Here is a 14625-nt window from a genome sequence, read left to right on the forward strand (position 1 = left end):
AAAGGCTGCTTCCAGATTAGACAGTCTAATAACTATAGACTTTACCCTGTTTTTTCCTCCTCTTCCTTTATGGCAGAAGGCTGCTAGTTTGTGTAGGCTTTCAGTGGTTGTATCTGTCTTTGATGTGACTTTGCACAGCAGAAGAGTTAACTGATCTGTCAGAATCAAAACTGTTAATCTCTGAGCTGAGAAAAATGGAGTAATTTCATGTTTTAGTACAACTTGCTAAAACAATGTTTCTAAAACTTGAGTCACAAAATTATATGATTAATTTGCTAATGAATGTCAAATACAAAGGTCTGCTTCAGTGAGTGTTTCTGCATTTTGCTTGTGATGGAAGAAACCAAACCTGAATCTGGGTTTATATAAAGCATGTACTTTCTGCTGGCACAACTAGTATAGGCTTGTGTAACTGAACCTATCATTTAAATGTGACTGCATGCTGGTTTCATGGTGAGAGTGACACGTTTTCCCGCTGCAGTGGAAGCTCCTAAAGCTGTGGTGTCCTCCATGCAGACTTGGGCCATGCCTGCCTTTTGTAATGGCTTGAGTTCCTCTTGGCTTTGTCCACTGATGGTGATCCCAGCTGGGTTCAGCCTGAGAGCTGCTGCTGCTGTGTCCCACACGTGTCCTGCGTGCTGGCAGTGTCCCAGTGTCACCTCTGGGCTGGTGTTGGCTGGGACCCTGCCTGGCAGTGGGTCAGTGCTGGGAGCTGTGACCCAGCACGGGGCTCTGTCAGGATGTGGGATGCTCGGAGCAGGGATGGGCTCTGCAGCTCTGTTCCTTCTGTGCTACTGCCCTGTGTGGGCACAGCCTGGGGAATCGGCAGGAAAATACTGCTCTGTCTCTCTTCACGTGTTCCTTGCCTTTTGCCACCTGAAATGAATGGAAAATGGAAGTGGCTTCTGCCACTGTGTGTTTTGCCATTTCTTTTGTACAGAGAAGTGTTTCTAAGACTAAGCATGTTCCTACCTGATAGCAACAGCATCTGGATGAAATCCTGGAAACATACGAAAGAACTGATTTTGCTGTTAAATTCTAGCCATAGTCTTGCCCAAAATTGCCCATTTGTTCCATCTTTCTGTTCTGTACCCTGAAGTATCATTGCATTGTATGCTCTTGCCTCTTATGCAGAATCAAACACCTCCAGATAATTTGTAAATTTGAGAGTCAAATGGAAGGTTGCATGTTTTTAGAATATCCTCCAGCCAGTGTGCATAGCAGTCATGCATACAGCACTTCTTGCTTTTATTTTGCCACGTGGCAATGACATGTGTTACCTGCCCTGACCTTGCTGGTATTTGCCAGATTAATTTTATAGCAAGCATTTCCAAACAGGGAAAAAGAAGTTTACAGTTAAAAACTTTCTAAACAGTGAGTAGATCTCCTAAAGTTTGTTCAATTAAAAGATGTCAGTGCTTTTGTTTGTTTCTTGTAAAGCTGATTACATCCAGTTGATTTACTTGTATAATCTTATAACTATGTTAATTTGTGAATTGTAAACTGTTCTGCAGAGTCATGTGACTTTTTCTTGGCTCTTGTGCTGGAGTAGTGCAGCTGGGACTTAGAAAGCCAAAAACATTTGTGTGGTGGCTAAATGTAAGGATGACTCAGCTGAAATTTCTGATGAGTTATGCAGTCAGGAAACTCAATAAGCATGTGGCTTGCCCACAGCATCTCACAGCCACTGCCTTGTCACGAACAACTTGTGACCCCTGCACAGACACAGTCAAACATAACTGGGCAGTCTTATGTTCTACCAGTGTTAATGTTCTTGAATTGGCTCAGAGTTTTTCTAAAAAAGAAAAATTAAAAATGATACAAAGTGAGAAGAATTTTTAGAATGCTATGGGAATATAATACTGGGTGTCCTATGTATGCTGTCTGCTGTATCAAGTCCTAGATTCTGATAGAAATTGAGGGAAATGGGGAAAGAAAATGTATCTTCCATTCCTCTTTAGATCTATGTTCTCTTTGTAATTGTGTTTGAAGCGGTTTATTCAGTGGAACATGGGGACCGACAAGGATCAAAGTGTGGTGATTCTGGGCAGTGGGATCTGCTTTTGGCTTTGATGTTGGAATAGAGGGAACAGGCAGTACAGCTCCCTTTGCTTCTGTTTCCTCATCTATAAAATGTGGATAATGGCACCTGTTTCAGTGACCAGCTCAGGCTTTATAAAGGAGTAGGATTACTGACATTATGTCCCAGTAGTGGTACTGGTGTTTTGTGTAGTGTAAGCTCTGCAACTGCCTGAAAAAATGCTTTGCCACTGACAAGTTAACACTATAGTCAACAAGCCTTTTGGCATGCGACTGCTGCTCTTGGCTCAGTGACTTTTAAACAGAAGCCTGGGAGCAATGCTTTGTCTGTTGAATATTGCAGTCCATCTACAGCTGCAATACTGTGTGTTGCATTATTCTGTTGGAGAGTCAAACATCTACAGCACTTGAGAGAAAGTGTTGCAAGGTTTCAGCAAGGTCAGTGACTTAAAGGTAAAATTTACTGCAAGAGATTGTCCTAACTCAGAACAATCATAAATATGGTAGGAATGCTCATGTTACTACTGAATAGTCTGTCATTGTGAATAGCCCTTGTGCCAGTAGTTAAAATGCTCATATTTTATTACTGTGAACATGGGTTTTGGTTTGATTGTATGGTGATTTAACTTGGGCTTGATAACCATGTTGAGAGAAGTAAGAAAACATTGAATTATGTCATTTTACATCCTCTTCTTGTTGAGTTGGAAACAAACTGCAAGGGTGAGCCTTTTACTTGATTCTATGCCTTGTTGTGGGTTTTTTTATTCTGAGTCCCTATTTCTGATTGTCAAATACTGAAGTTCAGTGTTGGCTTTTTCTGTAACTTTGCCTGTTTTTTTGCCCCAGGACTGGAATCTGACATGGCACACAGAAGATCCAGACTTCACCCCGTGCTTTCAGAACACAGTCCTGGTCTGGATTCCTTGCATTTACCTGTGGCTCTGCTTCCCAGTGTACTCCCTGTACCTTCAACGTCATGACAGAGGGTACATCCAAGTGTCAAACCTGAACAAAGCCAAAACGGTACGTGCCTCTTTGAAATCACAACTTGCCAGCCTTCTTTGGGAAGTGGAATCTCTTTTTTGCTGTGTTTTAGCACAGTGTTGAGCATCAGTCTTGACCTGTGTGCACACTTCAGGTATAACTTAATTGTTCTGCTTGTGCTTGATTTCCCAGCCTTTCCTGTTTCCTTTGCCCTTTTATCAGGCTTTCTGAAATTTACCGTGGCATGGCAACAAACATGCAAATCCTTTTAAAGACCAGTTGGAGAAGACTTATTTTAAGGCAACTTAATCTCAAGGCCCTTATTACTATCATAAAAAGAATTTATTATCCTGTCAGCTTCTTAAGTTACACAGCATGCATTTCTAGGGCTGCTGCAGGTGTTCTATTCAACTTCTATTGTGAAATAGTTATTTAGTGTTTTTGATTTTTTTCTTCCCCGTAGAATAAGTGCAAAGTTTTAAGAATGGCTGTAATAACATGCTGTATTGGAGAGGTTTTTTTCCTCTGCAATCTGTTATTCAGGCCACCAGCCTTCTGCTTCTTAATAGACTGAATTACATGGTATTAAAAGTCAGTAAACTTTTTTTTTTTTTCCTAGTAGGAATTCAATAATTAAAGCCAAATTGCTTTTCTTTTGTGCATGTGGTAGAATTGCCCAAATGATATGATCTGATTATGCCTCCTGCTAACACATAACATCTAGTGTTCATCTCTATATTGTGCTGCATTATCTTTGTAAATTGATGTATTAAATACACTTTTTTTTTATTGCAGGCTTTGGGCTTAATACTGTGGATAGTCTGCTGGGCAGACCTTTTCTACTCTTTCTGGGAAAGAAGTCAAAATATTTTTCTCATTAGCCCTACAGTATTGGGTATAACAATGGTAAGTTCTTCTGCACAGCCATTGTCCATGCAGAGCTGTGAGCAATAACACCATCTCTGTATTATTCACAGTGCTGCAATCCTTTAAGCTGCAGCCTTTATATACAGACTTATTCTGTAGTTGAGCTGTGAAATACTGACTCTCAAATACCTGCTTTCTTTTAATAAAAAAAGGGAGGAAAGTCAGGCTCTCTCCTGTCTGTGTTCATTGTGTTGCACATCAGCACACAGTGCAGTTTCAGTTGTTTTATTTTGGTAGGCCTGAGCTAGCATCCATTTAATAGCTTGGCTCAGGCATAGGGTAGAGGAATCAACTCAAGAGAGCTGATTCAACCTAGATAATACAAACCCCTGAACTTGGAGGAGGATTGCTGAAATACCTTGTTACAAACTCTCATATAACATTCTTGTGTGTTTATCTTTTGTGGGTTATCTGTTGATGGCACAGTGGAAAGCCTTGAAAGCCACGAGTCACACAGGTGTCCCCAGCTACCTCCTCTGACCTACATGTGCTGAGGTTTTCTGCTTCCACACCAAAATCCCTGCATTTCAAGGAAGATGCCTTGCTATTGATTTGCCTTAGGTTTATCACAGATTTGGAAGCTCAAGGGGACACCACAACCCCAACAACAACCAAACAAAAACCCCAAACAGTCCTCAGATATACTGACAAATGTAAGAGCTGTTAAGTAGTTTGTGGTCATTTAATAATGCAACTGTCAAGCTTTTGTCAGGCTGATAGAAAATGCATGTTGCAGTAGATAAGTGAGATGTAGCACTTCCTAATGGACTCTGAAAACACACAAAATAGACTTGGTGTTACAGCTTGTATGGAAAAATTATTTGAAAAAGAGATAGTGAGGAAATGCCTTAATTCCATGTTGATTTGTGATATAGAACTAGAAAAGTAAAGAAGTAAAGGTTGGAAGTACTTTTGTGTATGTGATTGTTTATTTCTATTTAATGCATTTTCCTTTTTTGTCTACTCCTTATCTTTACTGATACAGAGAATTTCCTATTTAAATGTATTTTTGAATTACACTTAAAATTTCAAGGGTTTAGAAGGCCTGGGAGATACTGGGTTAGAAATGCTAAATAAGCAGGCTTTAGCACAGTACCTTCTACATGTGCATAACATATTGTAAAACTGAATTTGTGACTATATTTTCATTTTCTTTACAGTTGCTGGCCACATTTTTGATACAATATGAAAGAATAAAAGGAGTCCAGTCTTCTGGTGTAATGACAATTTTCTGGCTCATGTCATTGTTATGTGCCACACTGATTTTTATATCCAAAATAAAAAATGCCTTAAATATGGTAAGTGACTTTTAGCCTCGTTCAGTTGAAAATGATCCCAAATGCTGCAGTGATAGAATAGTTGCTTGGCAATTAGACCAGTCAAAGCAGTTAATGATTCATCTAGTGTACCTGCATTCCTTGGGATGTAAAAGCAAAGGAAGCAAGAATTGATGTCTTCTGTTTTGAAATGCTCATGAAATTCATAGTGATTTTAACTGTAGCAACAGCTGTCAAGAGAATTGGGTTGCCTGTTGGGGAAAACGGATGTGTCTGCTCGGGTGCACTCAAATTCTGTGTAATCTTTGCTGTCAAGCTGCTCTGGCTGGGTGTTTGTGTCGTCTTCCTGTTGACTGTGCAGTGGATTTCCTGAAACACTGTTCAGTGCTGCTGGGACAAAATCAAAGTGAAATATTTTTATACCAATTTGCTCTATAGTAAGACCACCTCAAATATCAGACTAATTGTGGAGCTGCCTGAAAATGGCTCTTTTATTTCTTCAAACCTTTAAGCTGCATTGGCAATTTTGAAAACTTTTGTCTTCAGCTGTTGGGAATGAGATTTTACTGGGGGCATGCCATCTATACCTGTGCTTTGATTTCTGTGGCTTATGTGTTATGCATCAGTCCCAGTCTTAAAAACTGAAAGAACCTCTAAATTTTGCACATAATGGAACAAAGTGTAATGTAAATTCTGCTCTCTGTAATTTTTTAATTCTGGGAATTAAAAAAAATTGCTTTTATTACTCCTTGCTACCCAGTGCATAAATGTCTTTCCCCTGTAAGGAATACACTGACTTCAAATTGGGGCTGTGTTGGCACAAACCATATGTTAAAGAGAACTTTTTATGTAAGAAATTCATGCTTGTATTTTAATGGTAATGACTGAATAAAAATAAATGTGTCTTTCACATCCTTTCCTCTCTCATTACCTTCCCTTTATCAAAATAGACATTGACTTTAATTTGCACAGGGATGAGTAGTGTAGCACTTAGTTTGCAGAATTTACAGTAAGGAGCTGTTTTCTGTTAATCATAACATGTTATTTAAAATAAATTCCTCAAGCCTTCTAATTGGAATATGACCTTCCTTTGCAGGGTGCTCATGAGGATGCATTTCGTTATGCCACCTTCTGTATCTACTTTGTCCTGGTATTAGTAGAGCTCATCCTGTGTTGTTTTCCAGAGCAACCACCTTTGTTTTCTGAAACAGTAAATGATCCTGTGAGTGAGTCTGTACTGAGTGCCAAGTATCATATGTGCAATATTCTATGTAATGAGCTACAGGGCCATAGTCTCCCAAAATTAAAATTCTGCTTTTTATTTAGTGATGCAAAAAGTCCATAGCATGCTAAACTGGGGGAAGGGAGGGACTGTATGCAAGAAAAAGCACAAAAATACAGTTGCCCTCGTTGCTGAATAGCATTCCTGAAGGGTAAGTTATATGTATTTATGTTCAGTAGTGCTGCTGGCAGTCAGTGGGAAATAGTGATTTGAAATGCTGTGCTCCTGGTTATCTGATATGTTCAGTAGGCAGTAACATGCGGGTCCACTTTCATTTGAACATGGGGAAGAATTTAGACCTGGAAAGTTTTCCAACTTCGGCAGATGTTTGTTTGATTTCTGTTTTTATCACTCTTGTGTCAAGTGAAGATTTAACCAGCTCAGATGCAAGAGCAGCTAATGCTAGAGGGTGGTTTGGATGTAGATGTTTAATTTTACCTAGACATGATCTTTTTTGCACGTGTTCTTAATTATATGTACCAGCTTTATGGCATGGATCTAAAGTGACCCAAGAGATGCTGGATCATCCTTGCACCCCCTCTGGGTTAGATGTTCTGGGTCCCAGGGGTGACACTGGGCACTGCCTGGAGTTTGGGTGTGCTGAGTTTGGGAATGTCAGTTTGATAAAAGGTCTGATTCTGGTTTGATGGCAGTTCAGTGACACTGACTGGTGAAGAAAGGTGTGAAATGTGTGAGGGGGAAATAAATGCTGCCTTTGTAACTGTGGGAAAGGCCATGAGCAGTTCACTTCCAGAATGCCACAGTTACCTTGTCCAGCAGCGTCCTGGTGCCAGTGGCCATGGCAGTCTGTGTGTGTGCCTGGCAGGAGAACAGATTGCTGAGTCTTTGGATCCTCTTCATCTTTCGGTTCTTTTCATCTCATTCAGGGGTTAAATATATTTGACAGGATACTTTGGGTGTGAGGAAATGTTTTCTTCTTTGATCATGGTTGTAATAATTACAAGGTGCTTTGAGACCACAGTGGTTTGTTTTTCTGTTCCGAGTATTTCTAGGAATTTAGAATGTCTTCAGGAAACAGGGCAGGCTTCAAATTTTAACCTTTCATTTTGTTGGGGAAAAGAGCAAATAAGTCATGTTAGCTTTAAATTCTGCTTTATGCCCTTTTGCCAAATATTTTCAAACCAAAAATGTCTGTAAGCATTAAGTAAAATTTCAGTGTATGTTTACTTAAAGTAGTACACTACAATGACATTTCTGAGATATAGATGCTGATGTATATAGAAGTCAAGCAATGTGTTTTGTATCTTGTTTATATTACATAAATATAGACTTGTTAAAACTGTCTTTTTTTTCTATCTGGCATGAAAATCAGTAGGATTGTTAATTATTTGTGTAATAACTATTTAATTTTATCAAAAGTAGTAGTATTTTAAAAGTAATCTAACATGTTTTAATATTTTAAATTTGGCCTTTATGTAAACCAAGTCCGGTTTTTGGTAGGACAGGATCTAGTGGGCTCTTAAATTTAGAGTTTCTACCAGCAAGTAGATTAAAAAAATATAAAGGAAAAAAGCAATACAGCGCTTTATGTAAAATTCAGAATATTTTTATTTAGTTGACAGTATTCCCTGTATTTGCTGAAGTAGAAATCTGTCTATCAGGAAAGCAGGAGTGGCTGAACACTGAAAGTTTTGCCCCCTTCCCCTTCTTTGACTTTAAAAGCTTTTATTTATTCACTAATTGAGGGTGTTGGATTTGTTTGCCATCATTTTACTGCAAACGTCTGGATACTTTGCAAATGTGAAACTCTTATCCCCTTCAAAAAAACCCCAAAAGCATCCCTCTGATACACACTCTTATTGTTCCCTGTAAGGGTTGCAGAAGAAGTTATGTGAAAAAGAGAAAATGCAGGACTCTGTTTTGTGTAGCTGGATTAGAACACAGTGCAGGACAGCACAGTACAGGCTGCACAAACATGAGTTAAAAATGGCAAATGTTGGAAACACTTGGCTCTGGCTGTGTTAATTACAATACTTTAGTGATGTTTAGTGACTTTTGTAGACAGACTGAGTTGCCTCAGTTATGGTTGATGGTAAATCCAGTGGTTTGTTGTGCCTAAGGAGAGGTTTTAGCATTCTTTAGATCCTGTTCAGAGCTCTGAAAGAGGGAAGAGAGAAATGTGCACAGAAATTCTCCCAGTAAATGAACTTCTCATAGCTTTGAAATTGTTGCTGCCTTTCTTTGTGCTATTAGAACCCAGCCAGATTAGGAGTGCATTGATACTTCAGTTTCCCATACATATTTGATGAATGAGATGCAGGGCTCCTAAGGGGTGTTTTGGGACGCTTTTATGGAGTTAGACATTTTATTCATTTGTGCATCTGTGTCAGTGGACTCCCAAGACATCACTGCAAGAACAGGAGAACTGACTTTTTCATTCATGATTAACTACCCAATTACATATTTGTGCCCTGATATGGTAGGTAGCATACCTTGCATTGCCACAGGCACTGAACAGAACATCTGGAGACACTGTCTGGCCTCCACTGGCCTCTGAAATTCCTTCAGCTGTTTGTTGTGTTGTTGATAAGCAGCACTGCTATTCCTGTGTCCCAGTGGTGGAGCCTGCTGACAGCCCTGAAGCTGTGCTTGTGCTTGCTGAACAAGCTCTCAGCAGCAGAAATGGCAAGTCTTAGTAATGTGAAAAAATACTATAAACAAAAGGAATTCCAAAAACATCTCTTCTGCTTTGCTTGTTTCTTTTGGCCCTGCAGTCATTTTGTATGTGGATTGATTTATTTTTCTCTCCCTTAGAATCCATGTCCAGAGTTCAGTGCTTCTTTCCTCTCCAGAGTCACATTCTGGTGGATCACTGGGTAAGATCAAGCTGTTGCATAAATCACCAGTTCAAGTCAGATGGCACTTTGGGACTCCTGCTTTCAGAGCTAAATTAGCAATAATAATCCAACAATAATTTTGGTTGGTTGTTTTTAGATAGCTTAAATTATTTTCTTAAAAAGCTTGATTAATATTTTTTTTACTTCCTTTTTAAGGTCTTTGTAATTTTAAATTTTGCCAGTCTGTATTTAATGTGTTTAATGAAGGAATATAATAAAAAAATTCCTTTGGAAATATAAGAAAGGAGAAATTGCTATATTAAGAAACTAGGACATTGAAAATTATAACCTGTTTTTGTCCAATAGGCTCTTTTTTTCCCCATTAACTTTGTTACTTAAGCTGTATGATTTGTGAGTTAAATCACAGAAACATGTACAATAATATTGGTGTATAGTTGTGGCTGGTACTTGGCCAGAGTTCCAACAAAAAGCTAGATGAAAGAAATTGCCTTGTGAAATTAAAGGCTAATAAAGATTTTGAAACTTGCTAGGCATGGGAATATTAATTGCCTGGCTGATTTTCAAATGAGATCACTTCATCCTTTGTTTAATGTTCCCTGAAATTTGAATGCAGTGGCATATCCTGGATTCTTAGATGTTTTGGTGTCTAGTTCTCCCAGAAAAGACAGGAGGATGTATGTTAGCATCTTGACCTGTGTTGCTGCAGGCACTAATGCTTGCTTGCATCTTTGTGGAGAGCTGCTCTGGGGCTGGATGCAGCTGTATCTCTATATCTGTCTCTATAGATACATAAACATTTCTGGTGTTCTTAAATTTATATTGCTGATTCTTTCTAATACAGGTTGATGATTCAGGGTTATCGGAAGCCTTTGGAAGCCAAGGATTTATGGTCATTAAATAAAGAGGACAAATCAGAGGAAATAGTGCCAGGTTTGGCTAGAAATTGGGCAAAAGAGTGGTCAAAGACCAAGAGGTAAGTTCAGTTATCCTGGCTTTCAGTTCTGCCAAGACACAGAGGTTTAAGAGCTCAAGTGACTCAGGCTCTGCTTAGAGGTGTTTGTTACCAAACCTGCTTTTGTGGTGATTGTCCTTGAGTGCTCAGAGAGCTGGAACCAAGAAGGGCTTTTTTTTCTTCCTTATGGAGAGCTGCATTGACTTTCCCTTTGTCTTTCATGATCTAAAACTTATTACTGTGACTTTTGATGTGTGGTTTTCCCCTGGGGAGGGAGTGTTTGGACATAAACTCCTGCAGTGTAATTTGGGCTCTCTCTGTAGTTGGCAAAGCCTCGGGAGGGTAGTTCAGGGTGTCAAAGTGAGCAGCTTATTCCTTTCTTTTGACTATATAGGGAGTCTGAGCCTCTAAGCCAGATGACTAAAATTAGAAAGACTACATGCCTGTGGTCTCCATCCTACTTTCATCATCCTTGGCTGCAGCAAATAGGAGCACCTTTTCATTGAAGGAAAATTGTGTGCTTGCTTACACAGTGTGTTTTGCATCCAGCTTGTCCTCAGAAGTTCAGAGCATGGAGTTTAGCATAAGCCAGATGTAAGAAAAGAATGTGTTCAGTCCATTGGGGATGTCTTGGCATTAACCTGACTTCAGTTTCTTAACTCTGGTGGTACAGTGAAGCATTGATTTTGATGAAAGTTCAGCATACTGGGTTCTAGAATAATAATAATGTCCTCTGCTCTTTGAGCTTATGAGTTACGGCTCTGTTCCTCATTCCCCAGGTCAGACTTAAGGGAGAGATTTACAGGAATGTTACCTATCCAAGCAAAGAAAGCCATTTCTGAACAGCCAGTTCATTTAGTTATGTTGTATGATTAAATACATTTGACAGTAAAACTCAGTTAAACTGTTAAGAATCACAATAAGCAGCTCATTTACATCTCATTTGTGCAGTGAACCCAGTTGGCTTTATGCTTGAATAAAGGCTACATTCTCTACTTTTTTCAGGCAACCACTAAACATGTTATATGCACCCAAAAAGCAGCAAAAACCAGGAGACTCAAATGGTGATGTGACAGAAGAGGTTGAAGCTTTAATTATAAAACCATCTCAGAAGAGCTCTGAAGCATCTTTATTCAAGGTGTTATACAAAACCTTTGGACCATATTTTCTCATGAGTTTCCTCTTTAAAGCAGCACATGATCTCTTGATGTTTGCAGGCCCGGAAATTCTGAAGTAAGACCTATATACTTTATTATTGTATTAAAAGTATGTGAACAGGATTTAAAACATGCTGGTATTTCACTCCCCAAGCTGCTTTGCCTTCAGCCGATACAATGAGGAAGAGATGTCATAAAAGGGAGCAAACATGATTTAGGTCCATTGGTTTTAGAACTACAACATCATGCAATAAATAACTTATTTTCCTTTTCAGCACTGGGAAGGCAGGGCAGGAACATAATCAGCAGTAGCAGGAGAGTTTACTCAGTTCTAACCTGTAATTACTCTGTGCCTACACATCAGAGTATGTGGTGCCACAGAGCTGGGGATTTGGGAGGGTTGTATTGCTTTGAGCTAAGAAGTCAAGGAGCTGCAAGTGGCTGTATTTCAGCTGAGGGGGATATGAGGCTTCTCAGTGTAGCTCCAAGAGAATTCTGTACATGTGAGCTATGTGTTACTTCGTGTTTCAGACTGGTATGTTGAGGAGGGAGTGATGTATGCTCATACAAAATGATCTCCAGTTTCTAAGAAGTGTGCTTAGGTGTTTTATCTAAGTTTGGTACTTCAGGTGCTTGCATGACCTGTACAATCTTTGGAATAACCTAAAGCTGCAACCATGACATTTGGTTTTGTTTTCCATCTATCAAGAGAACTCATTTCTCTCTCCACAGATTGCTGCTCAATTTTGTAAATAACAAAGCTGCCCCAGACTGGCAGGGCTACTTTTATACAGTACTGCTGTTTGTTTGTGCCTGTCTTCAGACACTGATCCTTCACCAGTATTTTCATATTTGCTTTGTAACTGGAATGAGGCTCAAAACAGCCATTGTTGGTGTAATTTATAGAAAGGTAGGTGTTTCTTTAAATATTTAACAGTACTGTGACTACAAATATGCAATATCTGTGACTGTAAGAATGCATCACTTAAGTCTGAGTAATAAGGTAGAAGACTGCTATGCTGATTCCTAACTGTTAATAGAAATAAGAGCATGTCTAATTTATAAATAAAAGCCTTTAAGCGAGGACAGTTTTCTAATTTGCTACTTAACATGCTGCTTCTCACTGCCAGGTAAGAAAACTTTCCTCATTTACACTTGGAGTGTGCAATGCTTCAGTTGGTGCAGGAATTGCCAACCAGTTAAAGATGCATCTACATTTACAGCTTCATTTTGGATTTACCAGCAGTGCCATCTTAGAATAAGCTGGAACATTTTAGAAAGTTGTTTACTGATAGCTCTGTGTGAGAAAAATGTGTCACAAGAAGTGAAGATTCCACTTCTTACACTAAAACTAAAACAAGTAACAAACCAAGTAAATGATACCCCCAAGCAATAAAACCACCAGTCCATACCCCAAAGTTTGCTTATTGGCTTTAATTCTATATTAGTTTAAGCCCAGCAGATTGATTCAAGCTGTACAACTTGCATTTTGCAGGATGTACAGGGTAAACAGAATATGAAGGAGGTAAATGATTGCTTGTAATTTAAGAGATGCAGTTGTGTAAAGCACTTGACTTCTGTGGAGAAAATACAAATGTCTAGGTCTGTCCTCATGTTGTTTTAATTGTTTTTTGATTTTGTACATGCATGTAGGCACTTGTTATCACAAATTCTGCTAGGAAGACTTCTACTGTGGGTGAGATTGTGAATCTGATGTCTGTGGATGCTCAGAGATTCATGGACTTGGCTACCTATATAAACATGATTTGGTCTGCCCCCCTGCAGGTGATACTGGCGCTGTACTTACTGTGGCGGGTGAGCATTGTGTGCTGTTTCTTGTTTTGGCTTGGCAGTGTGCTGCTTCCATGATTCTGTGGCTACACACACCTGTTGTTCAGACCACTGGGGTTTGCAGCAGTGAGAAGGAAGGGCTGTTTATGAAGAAGCCAGTCAGAGCTGCTTTTGTCATTGCTGTCAGGAAGGACAGCAGGAGGTTCTGAACTGGCACATCTGAGTTCCTGTGGAGAGCATGCAGAGGGGAACTATTCTCTTTTGGGGGACTGCAGCACCTAGAGGATCTCACTTGTGCCTTGATTTAAATAAAAGTGGTCCTGGCTCTGTGCTCAGAGTAACCACGTGAGATGTTTGCTGTTTCTAGTTCACACAGCACTGGGCTTACTCTTCTTCAGAAGAGCAGACAAATCAGCAAAAAGTGCAGTGTTAAAACATATTTTTGTGTATGTATAGAGATATATTTAAAGAGAGATTGCTTTATATGTACTTCTATATGGGGGCTATATATATACACGTTTATTTCAATGGTCAAAATATATAGATATTAACCTAAGCTTCTACTTGATCCTTCTTCTCCCAAGCTGAAAGCCTAATTCAGAATGATTTTCTGTAATGTATGCAGTGATTTGAGCCAAGATTTTAAAAAATGAGTTTGAAGAAATGCTTACAATTATGTACTTTTCAGAATTTAGGTCCTTCAGTGCTGGCAGGTGTGGCTGTCATGGTCCTTCTGGTTCCAATAAATGCTGTGATGGCAATGAAGACAAAAACCTATCAGGTTAGCATCTCTAGTGCTTTTAAAAAACATCTATTCTTTGACTTATTCCTGGAAGTTTTTCCTTATTTTTTTTCCCATTCCTCTAACTATTGCTTAAAAAGGGAAGGGAAAGAAAGGTCAGAGATATTGTGTATTCAGAATAAACAAACTCATGTATTTTTCAGCCGTACAGCTTATCTGTGTGTAATGGTCTAAAAACATGCAGTAGTGAAGACGAAGGTAACATTTCAGACAGCTTCATGAGATGTCCAGTAACTGAATTATTAGGAATTAGTTCAGTTTTTAACTTGCCTAAAAGCTAAAGTACAAAGGCAAACTAGTGTCTACCTAATGAACCTAATGGCCATGAATGAAATATTGACATTTCCAGGATGTGTGGCTTGTTCCATTTGTTTGTTTCTTGGAGAGATGAAGAAGAAAAAAGCCATTGATAGAGCTGAAAATAAAGCAAAATCAACGTTGTTCTAAGGCTAGATGCAAGCTGCACATCTTACACTGGCTTATTTTTTAACTGCATATTGTACCTGAGTCCCAGGGTTCCCTGTTGCAGCGTTAATAACACTTAAACCAGTGCCACACTTGTTTTCATCTTGCTTTGGGTTTGTAGTTACACGA

General features: G+C 39.1%; 1 protein-coding gene across 2 annotated transcripts in view; it reads left to right on the plus strand.

Annotated features, from left to right (window-relative positions):
- The window catches only part of ABCC1 (ATP binding cassette subfamily C member 1 (ABCC1 blood group)), a 47106-nt gene that overhangs the window by 7931 nt on the left and 24550 nt on the right, over window positions 1-14625 (plus strand). For both annotated transcript variants that reach the window (XM_021539818.2, XM_077786852.1), the window contains exons 2-11: window positions 2887-3063; window positions 3820-3930; window positions 5112-5249; window positions 6325-6450; window positions 9286-9347; window positions 10171-10302; window positions 11287-11514; window positions 12171-12348; window positions 13092-13253; window positions 13918-14010. In XM_021539818.2, coding sequence (XP_021395493.2) covers window positions 2887-3063; window positions 3820-3930; window positions 5112-5249; window positions 6325-6450; window positions 9286-9347; window positions 10171-10302; window positions 11287-11514; window positions 12171-12348; window positions 13092-13253; window positions 13918-14010 — 1407 coding nt within the window. The remainder of the gene's footprint in view (window positions 1-2886; window positions 3064-3819; window positions 3931-5111; window positions 5250-6324; window positions 6451-9285; window positions 9348-10170; window positions 10303-11286; window positions 11515-12170; window positions 12349-13091; window positions 13254-13917; window positions 14011-14625) is intronic.

The sequence above is a fragment of the Lonchura striata genome, chromosome 16, assembly GCF_046129695.1.
Source record: "Lonchura striata isolate bLonStr1 chromosome 16, bLonStr1.mat, whole genome shotgun sequence".
Lineage (NCBI taxonomy): Eukaryota > Metazoa > Chordata > Aves > Passeriformes > Estrildidae > Lonchura > Lonchura striata.